The 25,440-nt window shown below is 51.1% G+C and overlaps 1 protein-coding gene across 1 annotated transcript; it reads left to right on the top strand.

Moving 5' to 3' along the window:
- The first annotated feature begins 1,315 nt into the window (after positions 1–1,315).
- On the top strand, positions 1,316–25,428 carry xpo4 (exportin 4). Its single transcript, XM_081720909.1, has 23 exons — positions 1,316–1,414; positions 4,524–4,629; positions 5,585–5,726; positions 5,931–6,069; positions 8,179–8,295; positions 8,613–8,765; positions 11,940–12,053; positions 14,795–14,952; positions 16,200–16,374; positions 16,477–16,653; positions 16,756–16,898; positions 17,154–17,299; positions 17,528–17,705; positions 19,913–20,072; positions 20,199–20,368; positions 20,780–20,954; positions 21,042–21,335; positions 21,740–21,920; positions 22,009–22,127; positions 22,278–22,408; positions 22,939–23,056; positions 23,221–23,313; positions 23,442–25,428. The coding sequence occupies exons 1-23, from the start codon at positions 1,352–1,354 to the stop codon at positions 23,637–23,639; spliced, it is 3,450 nt and encodes a 1,149-aa protein (XP_081577035.1). The 5' UTR covers positions 1,316–1,351; the 3' UTR covers positions 23,640–25,428.
- The last annotated feature ends 12 nt before the right edge of the window (positions 25,429–25,440 follow it).

A 25,440-nucleotide genomic window follows, 5' to 3' on the forward strand; every position in this document is an offset into this window, starting at 1 on the left:
GCACTCATTATAATATTTAATAGTTATGGTCTTGAATGCATAAGGCCCAGGGACTCATAATATTTAATAGTTATGGTGTTTAATGCCTAAGGCCCAGGGCCTCATTATAATATTTAATATTTAATAGTTGTGGCGTTTAACGCCTAAGGCTCAGGGACTCATTATAATATTTAATATTTAATAATTGTGGCGTTTAACGCCTAAGGCCCAGGGACTCATTATAATATTTAATATTTAATAGTTGTGGCGTTTAACGCCTAAGGCCCAGGGACTCATTATAATATTTAATATTTAATAGTTGTGGCGTTTAACGCCTAAGGCCCAGGGACTCATTATAATATTTAATATTTAATAGTTGTGGCGTTTAACGCCTAAGGCCCAGGGACTCATTATAATATTTAATATTTAATAGTTGTGGCGTTTAACGCCTAAGGCCCAGGGACTCATTATAATATTTAATATTTAATAGTTGTGGCGTTTAACGCCTAAGGCCCAGGGACTCATTATAATATTTAATAGTTGTGGCGTTTAACGCCTAAGGCCCAGGGACTCATTATAATATTTAATATTTAATAGTTGTGGCGTTTAACGCCTAAGGCCCAGGGACTCATTATAATATTTAATATTTAATAGTTGTGGCGTTTAACGCCTAAGGCTCAGGGACTCATTATAATATTTAATATTTAATAGTTGTGGCGTTTAACGCCTAAGGCTCAGGGACTCATTATAATATTTAATATTTAATAGTTGTGGCGTTTAACGCCTAAGGCCCAGGGACTCATTATAATATTTAATAGTTGTGGCGTTTAACGCCTAAGGCCCAGGGACTCATTATAATATTTAATATTTAATAGTTGTGGCGTTTAACGCCTAAGGCCCAGGGACTCATTATAATATTTAATATTTAATAGTTGTGGCGTTTAACGCCTAAGGCCCAGGGACTCATTATAATATTTAATATTTAATAGTTGTGGCGTTTAACGCCTAAGGCCCAGGGACTCATTATAATATTTAATATTTAATAGTTGTGGCGTTTAACGCCTAAGGCCCAGGGACTCATTATAATATTTAATATTTAATAGTTGTGGCGTTTAACGCCTAAGGCTCAGGGACTCATTATAATATTTAATATTTAATAGTTGTGGCGTTTAACGCCTAAGGCCCAGGGACTCATTATAATATTTAATATTTAATAGTTGTGGCGTTTAACGCCTAAGGCTCAGGGACTCATTATAATATTTAATATTTAATAGTTGTGGCGTTTAACGCCTAAGGCCCAGGGACTCATTATTCTAAAGGAGCTCTCAGTCCCAGAATGCAGTGCGCGGCGCGTCATTGAAGAGAGACCGTGATGGCGGCGCTCGGTGCACCAGAAGTGATTTCACAGCTGGAAAGCGCTGCCAAAGTTTTAATGGTGAGAAACACGGCACGTTTTCCGCCGTCTGTGTGCGTTAACGTTGTTCGAGCTCGCTTTGATGTTGAACACAGGGCGTGTACCGTCGTCCGCGCTCCTTTTGCACGCTCGTCGGTAACGTGGCGCAGTGCTGGTTCCGCTCCGTCCAGCAGATCAAAGCCCAGCTCGCGGTCTCACCAGAGCCTCACCGGAGACTCACCGGAGCCTCACCGGGAGAGCGCGTTCCCCCGCCGTGCTCAAATCCGCTCGCACGGCCGCTTCGCCGTCGCTGTAAACCGTCCGTCGCGGTTCGCGAGCATCCTTGCGCTTAACGGCTAGCGCGGCTGATTCCGTCTCGTGCTCCGTCCGCGATCGCGCGTGTTTTCAATGCGAACTGCAGTCACGATGAAACCGGTCGACGTCGAGCGCCACGCACCAAACTTTTAAGATCGCACGAGCCCGACCGAGGCTTCAGGTAAATACGCTCAAACGGGTTTCACGTGCGGAAGCTAAGGCTAAAGCCGCGCGGCTAAAAAAAAAAAAAGTTGCGAGCGGAACACGGGTGCTTTGACCAGCGCGAGCGGCTCGGCCCCGTTATTTTGTCTCCTTGCGTTGTGATGATCGACTCAGACCGAACGAACCTGCGGAGGCGGAGCTGCAGTCCAGCCGGTCTGCCCGGGGTCGTGTGTAACGGCGTAGGCCCCGGGTCTTCAAAACTGGAGCGTCTTCAAGATGAAGCGTTTTAAGAGCTGATTATTTGCCCCGGCAGTGCGGCGGCTGGGAAGTTACTCCACAAGCGGGTTGTGTTGCGGCCCCGCGGAGGGCCAGGTCATGGTGGTGGTCTCCATTGCGGTTTGACCGAATACACTACCCTCGTAGTCCATGAAATAACTCCATAAAACTGCACATGGGTGCCACTTGGTCATGGACTGAAAGGGAGTAAATGCCACCACGCCACCTCGCATGCCTTTAAGAGCGCGATCTGTAGAGGTCAGGTGAGGTCTCGGTGTCCGGCCAAACGCCTGGCACGGTTGCGGAGATGGAGCTGGTCGGGTCGAGACGGTTAGGTCGTCTGATTCCTTTTGGGCCATCTGCTAGGGTTTCTGGAGCTTGTCTGCGACTGGTGCGGCGCACACGAGGGTGTATGTGTGAATGAATTCAACTGCGAATACAGCTGAGGCTGTCGGCTAAGGATCCTGTAAAAGTTCGTGTGTTCGTGCCACGTTAAATTCGTTTAACAGGATCTAAAAAATAGGAAAGGACTGCAGGACCTGTCTCATTCCCCTGTAACGTACTCTACATGCTTATCTTGCTTTTTTAAAACTTTTACCTCGTACTGTGAGTGTGTTTGTACAGTAAAAGTCAAACGTTTGCACTCGTCTACTGTTTATTTGGACTGTTTTCTGCATTTCAAAGAAACGAAGGTATCAAACCAGTGAAATAACACACGTGTGATTATGCTGTGATGTTCACAATTTGTTTCTTAGATTTTAGATTCTTCAGAGTAACCGTCCTGTGTTTTGATGGGCGCATGCTCTTAGCCCGTTCTTGGTGGTCTCTTAACCGGCTTTCTGAGGCACCGCCTGTGATGCGTCTCCACGTCTGTCCATGAATGTCATGAAAACGTTCTCACGTGCAGTAATGAGTAGGGACAGGAAGCAAGTTGTTAGCTGAAGACTCATATAAAAGTGTATGTGTGTGAGAGAGTATGTGTTAAACACCTTTCCTAATTATATCTGGCTTTGAAACAAACTTAAGCATCATCAATTAGATGTCTTTCTTTCTGTTGAAAACACCTCCAAGAATGGCACTTTTGACTGATACTATATATTGGATTCAAATGGACTTTTTTCCTCAGTTTTGCAGGAAATTAGATTATTCACATCATCTAATTCTAGCGTTGGCTCATGCTTTGTTGCTGGCTAAATGTGGAATAATTTAAGTCTTTTTGCAGGGTCTTATGTTTATTGATCATGGAATTGGACAAAGAACAGAAGCGGTTTCGTACAGATAATGTTTGACTTAAGATCATCGCATATTGAATATCAATTTGATTTTGTATTTTGGTTTTGATGCAGCTGAAGTCCCTGTTCAGCGTAATAATAAAATTCGGTTTAAATTTTCATGGGTTGTTTATTTATTTTTTGCTTTACTATCTTAATCTTTTATTGTACTTTACATATTTATTTAGATGCATGGCTGTAAGGTGTTAGTTTGTCCAAGGCTGGACCTTCAAGGCCAGATTTTGGCGGTGAAGGGGTCAAGTGGTGATTATTTGTGGTGCTTTGATTTCACGTCCATCAGTTGTTTCGCTTGTGTCGCATGTTTGGGAACAGTGTCTAGTTGCCGTGTGTTGCCGCTGACTTACCGTGCCTTTGGTTAGCGAGGTCGTCTGACCTTCTCTCCCTGATGGAGGTTTGCCAAGAGGAACTGCGTGCCAAGAACGCAGCAGTGGGTTGCAGGAATGACGCTCGACTGAAAGGGCGTCCAGCCTCGCGCCGCTGAAATATTGCTGACATGATGCAAAAATGAAGTTGACCTGGTAGTTCAGCCAGCAAAGCTGTGCGTGACTTCCAGGGTCCGTGCAGTCCGTGTAGATCACACGGAAGGCAGGGAATGACGGGATGGTGCTCGGAGAATGACCCTGGGACGCCTCAGCCCATGCGGGTTTGACTCTGGCGCTCGGTGACCTTCGCCGTGCGGACACAGGTGGCACTGTAGCCAGGCTCTCGGCTCCGCCCCTCACCCAGAGGCGTGCGGTGTTTGCTGGGTGTGCCGAGGTCCCGTTTAGCTGGAGCTCGTGGGGCACGTTCCTGCAGTCGGGCCCGGGCTCGGATCAGCCGCGCTTCCGTCAGGCAGAGCGTGTCGGAGCTGAGGGGAGAGAGAGCCTCCCTTCACCCTGCCGTGGGCCTGGATGCCCACGCTTGCGACCTGAGAAATGGGATGCGTTTCTTTCCGACGGCATGACGGGCTCCGTGAGGGCGTGCAGGCTGCGGATGTTCTTCCAAAACGGGGAAAAAAAAAAAAAAAGAATGGTTGTCCACCTTTTTTCAAAACTTGGCTTTTATATTTGCGCAGTTGTTCCAAGAGTGTTTGCATGTGCATTCGCATGTTTCTTTGTGTGTTGTAGGCACCGCCCTCCATGGTCAGCACAGACCAAAGGCAGCATGCGGAGCGAATCTTCCTGTCCTTCCGCAAGTCCAAGTCGCCCTTTGCCGTCTGCAGGCACATCCTCGGTAAGTGGCCGCCGGCGTCTTCCGCGCAGCCCAGAAGGCTCCGGCTCCGGCCGGACGTCCCGGGTAAAACTGCGATAGTTCAGCGTTCCCAGCTGGTGTCATAAAGCACGCAAGACATCTAAGCTGAGGTTGGCTCGGCCCGCGTCGGGTCAGTCTGCGTGCTTCGTCCGGGACTGCTGTCGCGCTCTGTTCTTTACTCCTAGTTCGGAGTTGTTGAACATCTCAGACTTCATTTAAATCTGAATGATTTATGTGCTTGTTATCTGGCTGCAGGAAGACATCAGACAGGCTGCGTTTGTCCTGTTTACACACGTTTGGAGTTACGAGTATGACTTGTGATGAATCAAAAAGCAACTCTGTATCCATGTGTTTGATTATGGCAGATTTAACCTAGCAAGATCGAACAATGTGCGACAATTTCTGTTTCAGTATACATTATGAAAATCAGGACAGGGTTATCTATCGGACCATACAGCTGCAGTGTGTAAATTTATTTTAAAAAAATCCGTACATATTTGGCCGTTGTTTTTCAAGCAAGTCATCCGCAGTTTTTTGTTTTCTTCTTAGATTTGATTGGATTTAAATTAGGTTTTTCTTGAGCTTAACCGCAACAGCGTAACTATAGACGGTGAGTAGCTGCAGCGATTGAACAGGTCAGGGGTGTGGTTGTGGTGGCAGTGGATGAGGTCAGTTGAGCCCAGTGATTAGCTGTCCGGCCCAGGGCACCTGGTGCCCGCTGAGAACGTCGGTGTGCCCAGGAGTGCCCATAAGTAGGGAGTCTCCGTCAGTTGGCGGAACCTGATGCTATTCTGTCCTTCCTGCCGTTTCGTCATGCGTCGTCTTTTGAGTTTTGAACGGAGAACTTCTGAACGCGTAGCTTGAATGTAAAATCTCAAGTTGTGCTGCAGCATGCGAGGCGCGTGTGACTGACGGCGAGCTCCCTCCCCCTTCCCAGAGACCAGTAAGGTGGACTACGTGCTGTTCCAGGCTGCCACGGCGATAATGGAGGCAGTGGTGAGGGAGTGGGTTCTCCTGGAGAAGAGCACCATCGAGTCCCTACGCACCTTCCTTCTCACCTATGTCTTACAGAGACCCAAGTATGTACCTCCGGAGCGCCCGGGAACGCCCGGGAACGCCGGCTCTGCGTCCAGCACGCGCGCCCTGCTGCCTTTTTTTTTTTTTTTTTTTTTAAATCGTCGCTCTTTCCTTAAATCGCCTCCGTCAGTAAAATGTGAAAAGTGCATTTTTAATGTACCTGAGGGCTGAGTTTCGGTTGACGTCGGGGCTGAACTCTTCTTCAGCCTACAGAAGTACGTCCGAGAGCAGATCCTCCTGGCTGTCGCCGTCATAGTGAAACGCGGCTCGCTGGACAAATCCATCAACTGTAAGGGCGTCTTCCATGAGGTCGGCCAGCTCATCAGCAGCGGAAACCCCACCGTGGTGAGAGAGAGAGACGCGCTCCGTCCTTTACTGCCTACGAGGCGCACTTCCTGCTGTGTCCTCTAGAGGGAGTCGAGTGTCTGGGGGATCGTGTTGAGAGGGCAGGGTCTCTGATGTCCATTGTCACACCCTGTAAAAAGCATGTTACTCGTAACGAAAGGACCTTGCGACAAACGTCACTTGTAGTTTGTTTGTTGTTTAACTTATGGTTCATTCGTATCAAATGTGTTCTGTAATTAAATGGCTTTATAGGATTCGTGTGGATTTATTTTATTAGACAAACACGCAGTAGTTTGTGACGTTGTCATTTGTCACATGGTAAAAGTAGATACCTGAAATAGTTTGGTAGTAGTTATCCAGTGAGAATCGGTTAATGTCTGTCGGAAAACTGAGTGTGTGCGTGTGCATCCGCAAAGTCTTCAGTGCTTCACTTTTTCCACATTTTATGTTACAGCCTTATTCCAAAATGGATTAAATTCATTTTTTCCCTCTAAATTCTACCCACAATACCCCATAATGACAAAGTAGAAAAAGTTTTTTGGAATTGTTCCAAATGTATTAAAAATAAATAAATAAATAAATAATCACATCTACATAAGTATTCACAGCCTTTGCTCAGTACTTTGTTGAAGCACCTTTGGCAGCAATTACAGCCTCAGGTCTTTTTGAGTGTGATGCTACAGGCTTGGCACACCTGTTTTTGGGCAGGTTCTCCTGTTCTTCTTTGCAGAACCTCTCAAGCTCCATCAGGTAGGATGGGGAGCGTCGGGGCTCCGGCTGGGCCACTCAAGAACATTCACAGAGTTGTCCCGAAGCCTGTCCTTTGTTATCTTAGCTGTGTGCTTAGGGTGGTTGTCCTGTTGGAAGATGAACCTGAGGTCCAGAGTGCTCTGGAGCAGGTTCTCTTCAAGGATGTCTCTACATTGCTGCATTCATCTTTCCCTCGACCCTGACTACTCTCCCAGTTCCTGCTGCCGAAAAACAACCGCACAGCATGATGCTGCCACCACCATGCTTCACTGTAGGGATGGTATTGACCAGGTGATGAGCGGGGCCTGGTTTCCTCCAGACATGACGCTTGGCATTCAGGCCAAAGAGTTCAATCTTTGTTTCATCAGACCAGAGAATTTTGTTTCTCATGGTCTGAGAGTCCTTCAGGTGCCTTTTGGCAAACTCCAAGCAGGCTTCCGTCTGGCCACTCTACCATACGGGCCTGATTGGTGGAGTGCTCCAGAAATGGTTGTCCTTCTGGAAGGTTCTCCTCTCTCCACAGAGCAATGCTTGAAGCTCTGTCAGAGTGACCCTTGGGTTCTTGGTCACCTCCCTGACTAAGGCCCTTCTACCCCGATCACTCAGACTGGCTCTAGGAAGAGTCCTGGCGGCTCCCGACTTTTTCCGTTTACGGATGACGGAGGCCAGTGTGCTCATTGGGACCTTCAATACTGCAGAAATCTTTTTGATACAATCCTGTCTCTGAGGTCTACAGACAATTCCTTGGACTTCATGGCTTGGTTTGTGCTCTGACATGTACTGTCAACTAGGGGACCTTATACAGACAGGTGCCTGGATTACTGGACTTACCACAGGTGGACTCCAATCAAGTTGTGGAAACAACTGAAGGATGATCAGGGGAAACAGGATGCACCTGAGCTCAATTTTGAATGTCAAGGCAAAGGCTGTGAATACTTCTGTACATGTGATTTTATTTTTGTTTGTAATACATTTGCAAAAATTCCAAACAAACTATTTTCACTTTGTCATTATGGGGTATTGTGTGTAGAATTTTGAGGGAAAAAAAAGAATTTAATCCATTTTGGAATAAGGCTGTAACATAAAATGTGGAAAAAGTGAAGCACTGTGAAGACTTTGCGGATGCGCTGTACGCATACATACACAGACATTCCATTTTTTTTAAAGTTGTTTTTTTAAAAATGTTCAGTTTGTTTGTGTAATGCATAGTTCGAAGGCCGGGGTGCGAGTGCTATTTCAGTGTGTTGTCACTACTTCTGCATTTACATTTATGGCATTTACTTGGACTGATGCGAGATTCTCTCCATGGGTGCACTGTGTGTGTGTGTGTGTGTGTGTGTGTGTGTGTGGCACCTGTAGCAAACACTGGCCTGCTCCATTCTGACTGCCCTGCTGAGTGAGTTCTCCAGCTCCAGTAAGACCAGCAACATCGGTCTCAGTATGGAGTTCCACGGCAGCTGTAAGCGTGTCTTTCAGGTCAGTCCTGTCCCGGGCAGATTTGTAAAGCGTACTGTGCGCCCATACATACCCCAGATAAAAACACAACCTCTGTAGTTGCAAAAGCTAGAAACATTAAGAATTTCAGTTACAAAGATCCTATATGTTATTAGCCAAGTTGTCATTTTACTTGGGTTTCTTCAAAAATCATTTACTTTTAAAACAATAAAAAGAAATTGTTCACAAATGTCATTCCTTAGTTCATGTAAACAAAGTTAGCATTTTGACATTGTGTGTGTGTGTGTTCGTGTGCGTGCGTGCGCGTGTGCGTGTGTGTGTGGGTGTGTGTGTGTTAGGAGGACGACCTGCGTCAGATCTTTGTTCTCACCATGGAGGTTTTGCAGGAGTTCAGCCTCAGGGAGAACTTGAGTGCCCAGATGTCGTCTGTGTTTCAGCGGTACCTGGCGCTGGCCAATCAAGTACTCAGCTGGAACTTTCTCCCACCCAATCATATCCTTCCAGTTGCCAGGTTTTCCGTTGCCATGGCACAGACGCACGGAGCCCTGGTCTGGTTTGTTCATTCACGCCGTCAGTCACGTGACTCCGTGGCGCGCTGTGTCCTGTGTGTGTCCCAGGAGTGAGTGAGTGGGCGTGGGTGCTAATCCCCCGTGGGGCTTGCTGTGGGCTCCCTGTCTGTTCGCAGGGCTCCAGGCTGGCGTCGGTGCCAAGCGGCGGGGCAGATCACTTTCAGAGGGCGGCCCCGCCTCGGCCGTCAGACGCGTGTGCTGTGGAATGTGTAGCGGGGACGTCTGTCGCCGGATCACAGTCGGGGCTGGCAGGGTGGTATGAAAAGGAAAGACTCCTTTGGGACAAAGAGCATATTTATTAAAGCGGGGGGGGGGGGGGTGTTAGTGTGTGTGTGTGTGTGTGTGTGTGTGTGTGTGTGTGTGGACTTGAAGGTTAAAATTGCGCTCTCAACAGCCGTTTGTGCCTCATGCTCCTCTCAAAGTGCCGCCGTGCGTGCCTGCGCTTCTGTGTGTGTGTGTGTGTGTGGTGGTTAGCCTACTTGAAGACGGCTTCACAGGCAGCTCCAAAGACACCAACCGCACCTGCACGTGTGTGTGTTCGCGCGTGCAAACTCCGCTTTGGCATGCATGTCATCTGTCCGTCTCCTCCGCACCCCCCCCCCCCAAACATCCCCTCGGTGTGTGGAGGTGTCATGTTTGCAAAACACACACTGCCCCACTCCGTGTCTCCCCACGTCTCCTAGAGCCCGAACAGGCCCATTGTCCGGCCCCTCGTGCCGGTCAGGTGCTCGGAATGCTTCCGGGGGATGACAGACAACCGGAGCAGCGGTTTTCCAGGGCGTGTGTCCTTGGCAGGAACAGGAGCAACCGGGCCTATATCCAACAGGAGTGGGCATTCCTGGAGCGCTGGGGCGTTTTAAAGGGCGGGATGTGGGACTTCGGCCGCCCAAGAACCCCGCACGTACAGCTCGGCAGTCTGGCTTTGAGCCCCACTCAACACCCATCGTTACCGCTACGCTAAAGAAATGCTCCCACGCTGCACTTATTTATCCAGCCGAGAAACGGCGCACTTCCTCGTCAGGACAGTCCCGCCCCCTGCAGCTGGATGAGAGACCTTACACACGCTGGGAAACGTCCCACCCACGGCAGTTCTGTCTCAGGATTTGGTGGGAGACTGAAGCGTCTTTTGTTGAGGGTTTGACAGGGCCCCACTTCAGTTCAGGCTATTTCAGTCCTGTCACGCCCTTTGTTTTACAGGCTGTTTTGACCTCTTTCTCAGCCGTTAAACACTGCCATATCCTCATATTCCCCTCATTCAGCTCATTATTCCATAAATCAAAACCCATAAATCAGATTCCTGACGCTGACTCTTGTCCTGGAGTCACGGGTCCCAGTTATCTGTTCGCCTCCAGGCCTGAGCTGCACATCCGTGTTCTCGTGAGACACACTGTCCCCTACACCCGGGGGTTCCCCCTGTAGCGCACCCGGGGCTTCCTGAGAACGGCGCCCAACTCAGCGACACTGCGCATGCGGCTAAAAATAAAAGCAACTCGTGAGTCTCCGAAGCTCCTGACATGCTGAGAGACGCCGGCGTCTATCCCGGTCCTGACGGTCCGGCTCCTGCCTTGCCTCTTCTTATGAGAACAGAATGATGACCGGCACGTTGGTAGTTGTGTGGAGACGCGAGTCCCACCTGTCAGGTGGTAGGTGACCCCCCCCCATGAATTTCATCCTTTTTCCTCCTCTTTAGTGCTCAACACTTGTGGCTGTTGGATTGAAAATGGACAGAATCATCTGGAAGGCCTTAAGGCATTTTCTTTTTGGTTGGTTTGTTTGTTTGTTTGTTTGTTTTGCCCTTGGACTGCCGTCCAGTGCCCTGTACCTGCTGACTTCCTCTATAGCATTCCGACTGGTGCGGGCGTCTCTAGCGGTGAAGTCCTCAGACCATGTGGTTGTCGTCTTGAACCACCAACGCGCTGGCCCTCAGGCTGCCTGACGCACACACGCTAGGGTCGTTGTGCGCTGTTCCAGTGTTTCCCACTGAAGGTTGCTGTGTGCTTTTATTTTTATGGATTGAGTGTTGTGATCAATCAAAACGCACGGCGCCATCGTCTGATTTGCTAGCTGGGTCATTTGCATATTGTAGAAGCTTCGCATAATTTCCTGCGACATCAGCATTGCAACGGCTGGTATCGTGGTGATGGAAAAACAATATATCGTGTGGCCCTAAGCCGCCCAAGGCTGTGGTGGTGGGCGTGGCCTCGGGCCATGCGCTCCCCTCATCAGCGCAGGTCACGCAGAGTTCTGCTGCCCCGACGCTAATTTTAAACGGCCTTAAAACCAGGTCTGTTCATGGGTGAGGGAGGCGGTGGGGTGTGTGTGTGTGTGTGTGTGTGTGTGTGTGTGTGTGTGCGCACGCTCACCTCTCACTCAGATGCTCTCTCTTTACTCCCCCTTACACACATGCACGCGCAATGCCTTTGAACTGACACCTGTCTGAGTGTGTGTGTCAGTGGCTGCATTGTGGTATTAGACAGTATGCTTTATCAAATACGCATGGGATTGTGTTCTTTGTAATGGGATTGTGGATGGTGTGTGTGTGTGTGTGTGTGTGTGTGTGTGTGTGTGTGTGTGTGTGTACACATATGTCTGTCTGTGTAGGGAGTGAGGAATGCTTGACTTTTGCCGGTAACTGGCCTTGATCAGACATTCCTGTGGGATTCTCCTCCCTTATGGTCTCTCTCTCTCTCTCTCTCTCTCTCTCTCTCTCTCTCTCTCTCTCTCTCTCTCTCTCTCTCTCTCTCTCTCTCTCTCCTTTTCTTTCTCCTTTTCTTTCTCCTCTGTCTCTTTTTCTCTCCCTCTTCCTCTTCCCAGTCGATCGTAAAGTGGATGACCTTGAGGGTACAGTAGAAGTGGGAGGGGCGCTTGGTTTTGTGTGCGTGTGTGTGTGTGTGCTCGCTCTCTGACACACACACAGGGTGGGACAGACTCAGGAAAGTAGGAGTGAGTTACAGCCCGTTCACGGGGACAGGGCAGGACTCGCGATAGTCTGGACCGAGCGAGCTGTGAGTTATAGTAGACGTCAGGTTCTATAGACGTCAGTTGCCCGAGGAGCCTGTACGTGCGATGCTGCTTCTGACCTTAACGGCCGCGTCACTGGGCAGACACTACATCGCCATGTTCGAGGCCACTCAGAACGTGATGCTGAAGCCGACAGAGTCGTGGAGACAGGCTCTTCTGGACCACAGAGTGATGGACCTCTTCTTCACGGTGGGTACAGCCTCCCCATGCGCGTTCTCTTCTGTTCGTGCGTTCTTTCATCCTAGGCTTCTTGTCGTGAAGAGAAATATTTTTATAGCCTATAGACCTGCTTGGAGTCTGCTTGCTTGTGTTTGTCTAATTTGAGTTATTTCAGTTGAAAAAAGTTGCTTCCTTCCCACTCAGCTCTGAAAAGACGCTATCTCACCTGCTGCGGTTAATCGATCGACCTGTTGGAGAGTTTTTGCGCCAATACAATCCAGAGTTTTCCTTCAGAATTTGACAACAGCTATCAAGCAGGGTAGCTGTGCTGTGTTGAGATTCTCCAGTATACTCTAAACCAACCAATCGTGCTGAAGGAGGCGGACTGTGCTGAGGAAGCCCAACCAATCGCGCTGAAGGAGGTGGACTGTGCTGAGGAAACCCAACCAATCGCGCTGAAGGAGGCGGACTGCGCTGAAGAGGTTACCTCTGGTTGGTGGAAACCTCAGCTGATCCCACTGCCCAATTGTGCTCCCCCCTCCCTCTGGGCCTATGGGTGGGGCTGTAGGATTAAGCCCCACCTCCTCCTGCTTGTTCTTGAGGAATTGTGTCCATGAGCTGCCAGGGTGTCACTTGCCAATCACCGTGTGTCACCCCGGAGGCGGGGCTTAAAGGGTTAACCCTGCGCTTGGCTTTTAAGCAGGGTGGGCTTGGTCCCGTACTAACCACTCACCTCGGGCCCGTCTCGTCTGGCAGGGTCAGAGACTGGGGGGTGGGGGTCCCGTCCTGAGGGTGGAGATGCGGTGAGAGTAATGGGTTTAGAGAGGACTACTGGTGACGGTTTGCACGGAGTTTGGTGGTATTTACAGAGGGAGGGGTGGTTGTTTTTTGTTGGGCTGAAATGTACTCAGCTGTCTCTCCATATCTTGGTGTTTTGTTTGTGTGTGGTGGAGGGGGACCTCTCAGCTGCTTGCCCTCGCTCCTCAGCTGTGATTGGGGGCACACACTGCAGGGGTCGGAGGTCGCCGTGGACGAGTGCGGCAGGATTAGAGCCTGACCTAGGATCAGTAGACCGTTGGCAGCCCCTGTCGGTCGGTGCTCTAGGCAGGCCTGCTCGTCTGTTTGAGACATCTGTCTCTACTGATGGAGCCGCGAGTCCCTCGGGGGTGGACGGAGACAACAGCGTAGCGGAATAAAGCAGAGCCTGAAATAAATCTCCCCTCTTCACACCTAATAAATCCTTGGCTCTGCTATGATTTTCCTGCCCAAACCCAACTCTGGCGAGGAGAGGTTTTTTTTTGTTTTTGTTTTTTTTGTTTGCGGTTTTGGTTTATTTTTACACATGCACGCGCACACACTGTGTGTGTGTGTGTGTGTGTGTGTGTCTGCCCCTGTACCCCTCATGTACACTTATGGAACCATGGTTATTAACACATGACAGGATATGCCTTAATTGCGTTTTTATGTTGTTTTATTATTTAATTGATTGGCTATGCGCCCGAAATGCAAGCTGAGGTTGCAGGAGTCGGATCTGTGAGGACTTTGACGCGTGTACCACTGGGTTGCGGTCTAGAGGCGCGCAGGATTGTTCAGGGTGTGACCGTGCTGACGGTCTGCCCTCTGTGTCCGTAACGGGATCTGAGCGAGCATTGATGGAGAGATGACCTGGTCAAGAACAAAAGGCAGGAGACCTGAGGTTGTCTTTCCCGCTAAAAATAATTCTCTCTCTCTCTCTCTCTCTCTCTCTCCTGTTGGAATAGTTTGCGTGGTGGGGATGTTCTTCAGTGCAGCTGTTTTAACTGTGTGCTGCTCACGTAACTTTGGCCTTGTGCGCGCTCTCTCTCTCTCTCTCTCTCTCTCTCTCTCTCTCTTTCCTCTCCCTCTGTTCTTCCCCAGTGCTCTGCAGCCTCATGCCAGCGGTAGCGGGCTTCGCTCCAGCCGGAGCCTGACTTCACACCCTCAGTAAAACGTCTTTGTGGATCTGTTCTTTTTCTCTTTTTTTTGTCTTTTCCTTGAAGCATCTTGCCAGGACATTTGGCTCACAGACAGGCACCACGAGGTGACGGCGAGACCCGGAGAGCACGGGGGGGGGGAGAGCCGGAGTCTGCTCGTCCAGAGTGGCGACTTCGCTCGGACCACACGCTGTCCTCCTCCTCCTCACCGCCGCTCGCGCGGCGTTGCCGCGGACACCGGCTGCGGACGGTGTGCCCGCGGCTGAGACTTGGTGTCTGTGAGCGTTTGGTTTAGACTGCGTCGCCGATCCGAGCTCCGGGTCAGGCGGGCAGGTTTTCCGGCTGGGAGTCTCGGACACCTCCGTGTCGGGAGCAGAAGGAGGCTCTCAACTTGCATCAGATACGGACCCAAACGCAGTGCGGTCTGAGCGAGTAAGGAGACGGAGGGAGTGTGTTTGTGTGTGAGAGAGAGAGAGGGAACTGCTTTGTGAAATTCAAAATGCGTGTGTGTGTGTGTTCTCCCCAGTAGTGTGTTTGGTCAGCTGCCAGTGAGTAAGTGGGTTGAGGGGACAACCAAGGGAGCAAGTCCACCCCCTCTCGCTCTCTCTCTCTCTCTCTCTCTCTCTCTCTCTCTCGCTCTCTCTCATCATGCCTTCTTAAATAGGTTTCAGCTTGCCAGCGAGTCAGAAGAATTGGAGCCGTGTCGGGACGCGCTTGCGCACGAGTCCACGCGTCCAGCCTTGTACGCCGTAGCCCTTCTCGGGGGCTCGGACTGCCCCGAGAGCCGAGTCCTGACCGGCGGCCGTCTCTGTCCCGCAGGTACACAGGAAGATCCGGGAGGACTCGGACATGGCGCAGGACTCTCTGCAGTGCCTGGCACAGCTGGCCTCTATGCATGGGCCTGTCTTCCCCGACGAGAGCGCGCAGGTCTCCTACCTGGCCCACCTCCTGGAGGGCCTGCTCAACATGATTAACGGGTGAGTGAGTGCATGTCCGGACGCCCGACACGCCCCCGCAGGGCCTGGTGCTCCTGATTTTGCCGTTGGAAGGGCTCCGTGTGCCGTTACGTTGTCTGTCGCACTAACCTCACATGGGTGGCTCTGATTTGCCCCCGAGGCTAGAGCAGCCAAGAAAATATCAGCGCGATTCCTTGTGTGTTTGGTTGGAGGGATGTTCGCGTTCCCGATTGCCGAGGCTCCCGTGGGTCCGTATTAGTGGAGGAAGGCTGGCTTTGTTATTTTAAATAACACATGCGCCACACTCTTCTGAAACTAGATACAGAATCGGACTGAGTCAGGGTCTCTCTCCCTCCCCCCGCCTCCACTCCATAATCACCTATTCTTGGAACTTTTTTTTTTCCAGTTGCATCATCGGAAAGCCATGTGGCAGGTCCGGCAGTGTGCGCTGATTGAACCATTCTGCTTGCGATTTACCCCCATCTGATATGGATTAGAGTCCCGCCGGAGTGCATGAGGCGGCCAGATCCCCGCTGTTCCCTCCCGCGCACTCCAGCATTCCTGCAGTCCAGGTGGTTCTCCGACACGGCGCTGTCCGGACTTCGGAGCGGTCTGCAATAACCCAGCGGCTCTCTGCGCTGTGGTCCTGCCTCTTCTTTTAAGGGGTTGCAGGTTCACAGGTTTTAGCCTCCAGGGTGGAGCAGGTTTTGGAACGCGACGCTCCAAACTTTGTTTGGAACGTCCCCTCTCCGCTCGGTTCCACCTCCCGTTAACTCTTTAGGAAAAGCAGCGTGGTTGTTTACTTCGTTCCGGGTTTTTTTGAATAATTTTGCACACGGTCGGTAGTGCCGAGTAGATTTTTCCATGATCAGATGAAGGAATGATTTAAGAGATCATCAAATCTAAGCAAAGGTGATGGATATGTGGTCTTTTCGCTGGACTCGCTTTAAAACGTTGGCACCATACACACCTTCAGTTTTTCTGCTGATTGCATGTCTGTAGTGTTTGTCTGCTGAATTAATGTTTATACGTCCTTGTATAATGTATGGCTTATATGTCTTGCTTAACATTTGTCTTGTACATAACGTGTTTATAATGTTTGTCCGTTTTTTTTTATGTCTTGTTTATAATGTTTATATGTCTAACGTTTGTCATGTTTATAACATTGCTTAATATGTCTTATTTATAATGTTGTTTATTTGTCTATAATGTTTGTGTTGTTTATAACGTTGTTTACAGCGTTGTTTCGCTGTGGTCTTCTCGAGCAGGATTGAGATCGAGGACTCCGAGGCTGTGGGCATCGCCACCCTAATCAGCAACCTCATCGCCACGTTCCCGCGGAGCGTCCTGACCGCCCTCCCTACCGAACTCTTCTCCTCCTTCATCAACTGCCTCACGCTGCTCACCTGCTCCTTCGGACGCAGCGCCGCCCTGGAGGAGGTGGTGAGTATGGCCTGCCTCCGACCTCGCTTGCCACGTAGAGGCACACACCCGAAGACGCCCTGCGGTGATGGGAGCTTGTCTCGCGTGTCTCTGTCCACGCAGCTGGACAAGGACGATATGGTGTATATGGAGGCGTACGACAAGCTGCTGGAGTCGTGGCTGAAGTTGGCGCAGGAGGATGAGCACTTTCCCCGAGGCTGCTTTGTCGAGCCGGCCGTGCAGGTCTTCAACTCCTACATACAGTGTCATCTCGCCGCCCCTGAGGGTACCAGGAATCTGGTTAGAGCAGTCTCACGTGCGCACGCGCGCACACACCCACACACGCTCGCGCGTTTCACTGACGAGTCCCATGCTGTGACCGCCGCGCGTCTCCCTCCGCAGACGGCGAATGGCATGGCGTCTCACGAGGAGGAGGAGATCAGCGAGCTGCAGGAGGACGACAGGGAGCTGTTCTCAGATCAGCTGGCCAGCGTCGGCATGCTGGGCCGCATTGCTGCGGAACACTGCATACCCCTGCTAACAGGGTAAAGGAGTGCCTTGGCCCCGCCCCCCGGCCCGCCCACAATCCGCAGTGGTGCCTCGGAGTACAAATCCTCCTCCAGATTTTGTTCCAACCACATGGCTTCACTGATTCTCTTGAGCCAGTGGGTGGAATGAATTAATGAAACCTGTTGGGTGTTACGAAATCATGGACTTTTGAAGCAGAACTTTTGCATGTGTGAGAACCAGTCTCTCTCTCTGTCTCTGTGTGTGTGTGTGTGTGCGTGCGTGCGTGTTAGTTTACTTGAAGACAGAGTCACTCGGCTTCACGGGCAGCTCCAAAGACACCAGCAGCACCTCATGGCCTCAACAGATCCTGACTCAGTGGACCGCAAAGTCCTGGATGACCTCTACGAAGACATCCACTGGCTCATATTGGTCTCAGGTTTGTCTCTACGAAGACATCCACTGGCTCATGTTGGTCTTGGGTTTGTCCCAAAAGCTCAAAGGAGTAATATTTCCAATGCGTAAACTGATTCCTAAATGGTCCAATCAAAAGGCCGAACCGGAACAGCCATTTTACAGAGAAGGTCTCGTGAAACACCTGCACTGTCCAGCACACCAAGGTGGTGAAGGAGGTCTGAGTTACGTTGCACTCCGGCTGTCTGGACAGGTTATCTCTTGGCTGATGACCTCCAGGGCGAAACTCCCCTGATCCCCTCCGAGGTGATGCAGTTCTCCGTAAAGCACTCGGCGGAAGTGGATATCAACACCACGCTTCAGATACTGGGCTCGCCGGGCGAGAGGGCCACCTCCATCCCAGGTTGCAACAGGACGGACTCCGTCATCAGGTGAGCTCAGCGCCCGTGTGGCGCTTAGACGAAAAGAAATGGAGCAGTTGGAACAGGTCCAGACCTTCGACTGAATTGGTGGCGACCGATATACAGTGTTATTGTTCCATATTGAGATTGTGATATCGAGATTGTGATTTGCTTAATTGTACATCGTGTGTTTTTGATTTAACGAGTGGCTGGTCTTGTATTTACCCTTTGGGGATCACGTGATGACCGAGAACGCTTGCGCACAACGCGTGTGTTCACGGCACACTCATTTGCCTTATGCGATATCAGGATCGTGCAGGCCAGTATCGCAATATCAGTTGACGAATGATGTATCGTGCAGCCCTGGCCTTTCACCACAGGCACATGTATCGTTCAGAACGGATTTGGGGTCTGTGGCGCTTTATGGAGTGGTGGAACCGACGCCACTTCCTGCCTGGCATCTCCACGCGCGCCCGTCCCACGGCCTCGCTCTGAGCCCAGACGGCCGGCACGCTGCTTTGGCTCGCGTTTGTAGCGATTCGCAAAGGGGACGACGTGCGACGTAGGGCCGTGCGCCGTGTGCTGCGCCTACGTTTATGGGTCCCTCGAGTGCCTGCGATGACTTTGCCCCGGCGGGGGAGGGGGGGTGTTGGCCCTGGCCCTCTGCCAGGCAGGGGCTTCACACCAGCAGCAGGTTGACGTCTGCTCGGCCTCTGGTACCCCCACGCCTTATCCCCCCAGCGCCTCGGTGAGACGGGTGGAGAGGTGGTTCGTTGTCGGGGGTGGCTTTGAAAATGGTTAATAAAGCATGTCGGTTTTGTGAAGGCAGACGCATTTTAAAACGGTCTGCCTTCAGAGTGTGAACACTAATAGTGTGGGGGGGGGGTTTTGTTGTTTTTTTTTAAACTATTAACTTTTAATGTGGCGTGTGTGAAATTTCCCAGAGGGTGCACACTTGTCAGGCCGACCTCTGACCCCACTTTGAGAGGGGGTTTAAATGGGGGGAGATTTATTGTCGCCCTAGACCCGTAGTTTCAGATGGCCGGCATGCAGCCGAAGATGAGGAGGACTGACCGGGCCAGGCCTCGTGCCGAGCCGGTCAGGGGCAGCGCGATTGGGACCCGACCAGGTGCCGCAGAGCGCGACATTCCGATACGGGCCACAGTGGGAAGGCTGAGGGATTCCAGGTTGATGAGTTCATGACTCCGTAGGGAACAGTCGGAGAGGTGGGAGCGGGTGACAGACGGGGGCGGGCTCTGTTTGTTACAGACAGGATTTAGAAAGACGGTGAGCTCGGGGGTGTCGAATTTCTCAATGACGGCATCTGACCTTGCAGCTCCTGAAATGTCAGTGGGGTTTTGTTTTTGCAAACAATGCGAGTCATCTGGCCGTTGTGTGCCAGCCCCGTGGAGGGCGGCGTGTGTCCTCCGGGGCGGTAATCTCCTCTAATCCCCCGCCTCGCGCGTCCCCCCCACGTCCGCTCGCGCGCCCGAGAGCAGCGGGGTTTATTCACGTAGGATTTTGTTGAGTCTCTGCTGGCTGCGCCGTTCCGTGCTACTTCCTCTCGGCCTGCGCTCGTCTGTTTGAGGGGGCGTGATCTTTTTCCAGGGCTTACTTTCTTCTGCCTCCCCACACCCCCGTTTGGTTCGGTCCTTGGCTGCAATTGGCCACATTTAGCAGCGCCTGTTTTAGCCGTTGACCAGCACCGTGACCGGACAAGGCCACACGGTACCGTCACGCGCACCAAGGGCCTGTGAACCCCAGGTTTTCGCCCCGGGGGGAACCAGGCTGAGGTCTCACCGCCCTGGAGCGGTTAGACGGACCTCCAGAAGCCCTACACACACACACAAACACTGTTTGTTCTGATCCAGGCCACTGTTTCTAACCCACCTCTGAGGGGAACTCATCCTCCTAACTCTGAAAACTTCAGGTGAAGGTTTGGTCCTAATTTTGTCAGGGGACTGGGCCGGTATAGCAGTACACGGACGCCAACCATGAAACATGGTGTTGAACGTGGAAATGGCGTTATTAGCTGGATAGTAGTAATGCCATTTGAGAGAGCTAACGCGGTCCAACAGTAGTGGTTGGGACTATTTTATATTAATGGTATGAATAGTTCCAACCATTATTGTGTTGTCGGTAACAGATCTAAGTCGTCTGGTTGTACGAGCTATTCCCGGGGTGGCTGTGCGCCGTGACGTCATCCTCCCTCCGTCTGGACTCTCTCTCCCGTCCAGGTTGTTGTCAGCAGTGCTGAGGGCGTCTGAGGTGGAGTCTCGGGCCACGCGGGCCAGTCTGACTGAGCTGCTGAGTCCTCAGATGGGGAAAGACATCGTGTGGTTTCTACGGCGATGGGCCAGAACGTACCTGCTCGTGGACGAGAAACTGTATGAAACTGTGAGGACGCCGCCATGTCTCGGTCATTTTAAAACGCTGTTGCGTGCTCTCCGCAAAAACGTTGTGCTCGTTTACATCAATCCTAAACACCTGTCCATGCGTTTTCTTTCGCTTTCCCGCCTCCAGATCAGTATTCCCCTGAGCACAGCGTTTGGGGCAGACACTGAGGGCTCCCAGTGGATTGTGGGGTACCTACTGGAGAAGGTGATCAATAATTTGTCGGTGTGGAGCTCCGAGCCGGAGCTCGCCAACGACACGGTGGAGCTCCTGGTCACGTTGGTGGAAAAGAGAGAGAGGTGGGTGACCGTGGAAAAGCCGCACGCCAGTCGCCGGAGACTTGCTCCTTCCTCTGTGGTTTCAGAGGCGACGGCACCGTTATTCCTGTACATCAGCACCATCTGTTGGTGAAACGGTAGCATTGCGATTAAAAGCGTTTGTACAGATCAAGTGGCTCCATTGCGCCTGTTTGTAACTGAGCTGTACTGAACCTGACCCGTGTCACTCAGGGTCAGTGGGTGAGGAGCTCAGTTAATATCATTTGAATTATACGGTTAATATCATTTGAAAAAAAGAAAAATAGGATTTTGAAAAATGGAAAAGATTTTCCCTCCGACTCGCCCAATCCTGATTCTTGTTGACGAAAAGTTGCCACCGGCCCCGCTGACTGGCTGCGCTCGCCTTTTGCTCCGCCTCCGTTTCGTCTCCAGGGCGAACATCGTGGTCCAGTGTGAGAACTGGTGGAACCTGGCCAAGCGGTTTGCCACGCGCAGTCCACCCCTGCACCTACTGTCCAGCCCTATCCAGCGCACGCTCATGAAGGCCCTGGTGCTCGGTGGCTTCGCGCACATGGACTCCGACACGAAGCAGCAGTACTGGGCCGAGGTCTGCACTGCTACTGCTGCTGTTGTTGTGGTGCTGTCGGCACCCTCTAGTGGAGAGCCCTAAGACACGCTCCCTCTGTGCTCCCAGGTGCTGCACCCGCTCCAGCAACGCTTCCTGAACCTCATCAACCAGGAGAACTTTGCGCAGATCTGCCAGGAGGAGGCGGTGAAGCAGGAGATCGTGGCCACCCTGGAGGCCTTGTGCGGCATTGCCGAGGCGACGCAGATCGACAACGTGGCCTCGCTCTTCAGCTTCCTCATGGACTTCCTGTCCAGCTGCATTGGTCTCATGGAGGTCTACCAGAACTCGCCGGAAACGGTCAACCTCATCATAGAGGTGTTTGTGGAGGTGGCCCATAAGCAGATCTGTTATCTGGGAGAGGTGCGTTACAGGACACGTTAGCGCGACAGACACGCCGTAACGTGAAAGTGTAACTACAGACCACTGGGTTAAGTAGTGACCTGTCCAGTGGTCTAATAATAATTAATCATGATAATATATTGTATTTATATATAGCGCTTTTCGAGGACCCAAAGACGCTTACAATAGTCAGCATGTAAATGAGTAATTTAGGGCCAGCGCTACTTGCATTGACGTGTTCTATACTAACTGTACACCTACAAGATGTTTTCTTATAGTCTCTGGTGAGGGGTGTGGGTGTGTGTCTGCATGCGCTTGCGTGCGCAAAAATGTGTTATGCCACTGCTGTCTCGGGACCTCTGCGTCTGGGGAGTGTGTGTCAAACGGGCACGTGTGTGTGTGTGTGTGTGTGTCCCCTCCTCCAGACCAAGTCCATGCGTCTGTACGAGGTGTGTTTGACGCTGCTTCAGGTCTACTCCAAGAACAACCAAGGCCGCAAGAGACAGGACGTAGCAGCCGAGGAGGACCAGTACCAGGACCTCCTGCTCATCATGGAGCTCCTCACCAACCTACTCTCCAAGGAGTTCATCGACTTCAGCGACACGGGTGAGCACTCGTGGGCGGGGTGGGGCGGCGGCACGGGGTCATGTTCTGTGAAGGCGGTGTGCGGCTCACGCCTGCGTTTGGCTCGCAGATGAGGTGTTCCGGGGCCAGGAACAGAGCACCAGCGCGGCTCGCACGGTGTCGGCGGCTGACGTCGTGCTGTTCGGGGTCAACATCGTGCTCCCCCTCATGTCTCAGGACCTTTTAAAGGTGAGGGTTTGCTCTATAATCTCTAACGTGAACCGCGGGAGAGGGATGGGTTGACTGCCGGGGTTTAAACGTTGGCGCTCCTGCAGCCATAGCGCTGACACTACTCACTCCTGTGGTGCCGTTTGGCTCTCCTGCTGCTCTCTTTCGCAGTTCCCTTCTCTGTGTAACCAGTACTATAAGCTGATCACCTTTATCTGTGAGATTTTCCCTGAGAAGATCCCTCAGCTTCCAGAAGAACTCTTCAAGAGCCTTATGTTCTCCCTGGAGTTGGGCATGACCTCGTATCCTTGGTTGGTGTGTGTTTGTGTGTTTTGACCTGCTGCTTCACCACTATACAACAAACACGTTCTCGATGTGTAGTTGGAGTGTGTAGGTCACTGGTTGCCTTTCACAACTTCTAACCCCCTCTAAACCTCCGGCGCTCTGATTCTGACCTCTGCGTGGCTGTCAGCCAGATGGTTTGGGCGCCGGACCAATCTCGTCCTAGCAGTGACGGCAATGTGTGAAAAGTCCAGCTATGCCACCGTGCCAGTTTAAACAGGGTTCTCGCCTGTACCCTGTCCGTAAGGTTGAGCTGAAAATACCACCCAGTAGAGATCAGAAACTGGCCAGTGACGAGCGTTGTGTGTGTGGGCTAGTGTTTGGAATTCTACGTTTCTGACATGAGCGTGTAAGCTTGGTGACCCTAATGAACAGGCCAGAGAGTGCGCCTGGTCATTACAAACTTACCCAGTAGCTGGCGTGGACTCCATCAGGGGGTCGTTGTGTTGTAGATTTTTTTTTTTTTTTCCCTTAACTTTACATTTTGCAGGATGAGCTCAGAGGTTAGTCAGCTGTGTCTAGAAGCCCTGTCCCCATTGGCTGAGCAGTGTGCCAAAACACAGGAGAAAGACACGCCTTTATTTATTGCTACGCGACATTTCCTCAAGGTGAGTTTCTCTGATTGAGCCCTGGAATGCCTCTATATTTGAATGCAGACCTCACAGAGACCTCGAGCACAACGAATTCACGAACGCTTTCTGTTTATCCATCTAATTAGCTTGCACGGGCCTGGTTTATGGGCCCTGATCTAACCTCTCTCTCTCATCTCCAGCTGGTGTTTGACATGCTGGTCCTTCAGAAGCACAACACACAGAGAACCGTGGCTGCAGGAGAAGCCCTCTATACACTCGTGTGCCTGCATCAGGTCAGGATTCCTTTATGTTCCACTAGAGGGCAGCAGAGAGGCGATTTGGCCCCTTTAGTTCACCAGGTAGCGGCCATGTCGCCCATTAAATGCCGTAGCCGTGTTAATCCGAGGTTCCTGCTCGATAGGCGGAGTACTCTGATCTGGTGGAGTCTCTGCTCTCCAGCCAGAGGGACGCGGTCATCTACCAGCGCCTCGCCGACGCCTTCAGCACGCTGACGGCCAACAGCACACCGCCAGCCATGGACCGCAAGCAGAAGAACGCATTCCTCAGGAGCCTGGAGGAGTTCATGGCCAACGTGGGCGGCCTGCTGTGCGTCAAATAGCCTCAGCCGCCCCCAGCTTTCGCTGGCCAGAACTCCATCTCTCTCCCCCAACCGGCCCTCGCCGTCACCCGAAAGAAACACTCGCTGCCGTGCCAAACTGTGGAGATACCCGACAGGACCGCACTGTTCTACACTGTAGGAGAGGGTGTTTGAGACAACGTTCACAACCCCCAACCAACCCCACCCCTTTCCTGGATCTCCCAGGAAACACACAGACACACACACACACACACACACACACAAACACACACACACACCTACCTATGGAAGCAGAGGGGATTGTTGCGTAAAAGGATGAGGGGAAAGACTCGTTACGTTCATCTCAATTCAAGCTGATCGCCGTCCGCTTTGCTAGCGGAAGGTTCCCAGACGAACCCATGGGGGGGGGGGGTCTTCGAGCCTTCTGACAAACTCCCCTAGTCTGTGGAGATGAGCAAACCCAGACACACACACTTGTTGCCTCTCCTCGAGTGCCTTTGGATTTGGTTCGTCGTGTGTCATCATCGCTGTCTCTACGGCAGCGAGTAGAATCCAGGTTCGGCTTGCCTAGCTATCCTTACGTTTGCTGTAGGACTCTAGATAACCTCACTCATTTCCATCTGGGAGCAGTTGCTTCGTTTTTTTGTAATTCCATTCTCGGATGCATCCAGGCATCAGCAAGGAAAACTAGAAAACGCCAGAGGTCGGGCTGAAGTCGTAGTTTCGTGATTAAACACCCACGATCACGCACGCGCGGTCGTAACGGAGTGAACTCGCGCGAGTGTGCGATGACGAGGTTGAAGATCAACACGTTAGTCTTTTCACGTTCGTTCCATGCGGTGCTAGTGTGGCAAAAGGAAATGATAAAGACCTTAAAAACGTTTAAGACCAATCACGCACCACATTGGTTATTTGCTCGTTGTCCGTCCCCCCCCCCCCGCTTGGTCTTCAGAGCCTACCGTCCTCGATAACTCGACTGTCACTGGTTGCTATGCTACCAGTTTCTTCTGCATGGTCATTGGTGAATAGACGTCAGGGCAGGCAGGGTCAGCAGTGACCATCGCAACAAAGTGAAGTTATTCGAAGTCCTGTGAGCAGGTCAGCTGGAGAATCCTGAAGACGTACAGACTGGCAGACGCCTTGTTGTGATCGATGAGTGTTGCCGTGACGTCAAACCTAAAGATGTGGGAAAGTGGTTTTGGGGAGAAACCAAATCATTTGTGTTCATTGAGGGTGTACATATATTTTCAAAAAGAAAAGAAGTCAAAAAATGTATGTTTAAAAATAAAAAAGGACTGAAGTTTTATAAAATTGTAGATTACAGACATTACAGACAGCTTTTTTTATGACTTTGTTCACCTGGGGAAAGGGGGCTGTTTGGTCTCTGGTCAATTTGTAGATTTGTTTTTATTATTTTAGTTGTAGGTTGTTGTTTTTTTTTCTCTTTTTTGCCAGTAATTTCTCGCTGCTCTGGTTGTAGTAAGGCCATCACTAAAACCTTTACATCCACGTAAACCGATGGCCATTTCCACCAACCCCCTGAAGATGCGTCTCCTTGCCTTTTAGTTTTATATTCTTCGCTTTTCTTGGTGCATCAAACTGACACAGAAACCCAAAACGATATTGTTGAGCAGCCAACATTGCAGTAGCAATAAAATACCAAAAATGACCGTGGAAAGTTGAAGTCTAAATTTTAATTTTATTGTTTTTAGATGGACTGTTTCCGTTGTTTAGAGCACTAATCCTGGTCTCCTTTTGAATGCCTGAAATGTAATGTAATATGTACATAAACTTATTATATAAACTCGCATGTGTTTTGCAT

This window comes from Electrophorus electricus, chromosome 9 (genome assembly GCF_041902795.1).
Source record: "Electrophorus electricus isolate QZ-2024a chromosome 9, ASM4190279v1, whole genome shotgun sequence".
NCBI classification, from domain to species: Eukaryota; Metazoa; Chordata; class Actinopteri; order Gymnotiformes; family Gymnotidae; genus Electrophorus; species Electrophorus electricus.

What these genes read in the sequence shown, in the direction of transcription:
- xpo4 (XM_081720909.1), top strand. Translation starts at nt 1,352, where the DNA reads ATGGCGGCGCTCGGTGCACCAGAAGTGATTTCACAGCTGGAAAGCGCT. An exon ending in GCGCCGCCCTGGAGGAGGTG is followed by an intron (nt 16,375 to 16,476) that starts GTGAGTATGGCC and finishes CTGTCCACGCAG; the next exon opens with CTGGACAAGGACGATATGGT. An exon ending in CTGAGGGTACCAGGAATCTG is followed by an intron (nt 16,654 to 16,755) that starts GTTAGAGCAGTC and finishes CTCCCTCCGCAG; the next exon opens with ACGGCGAATGGCATGGCGTC.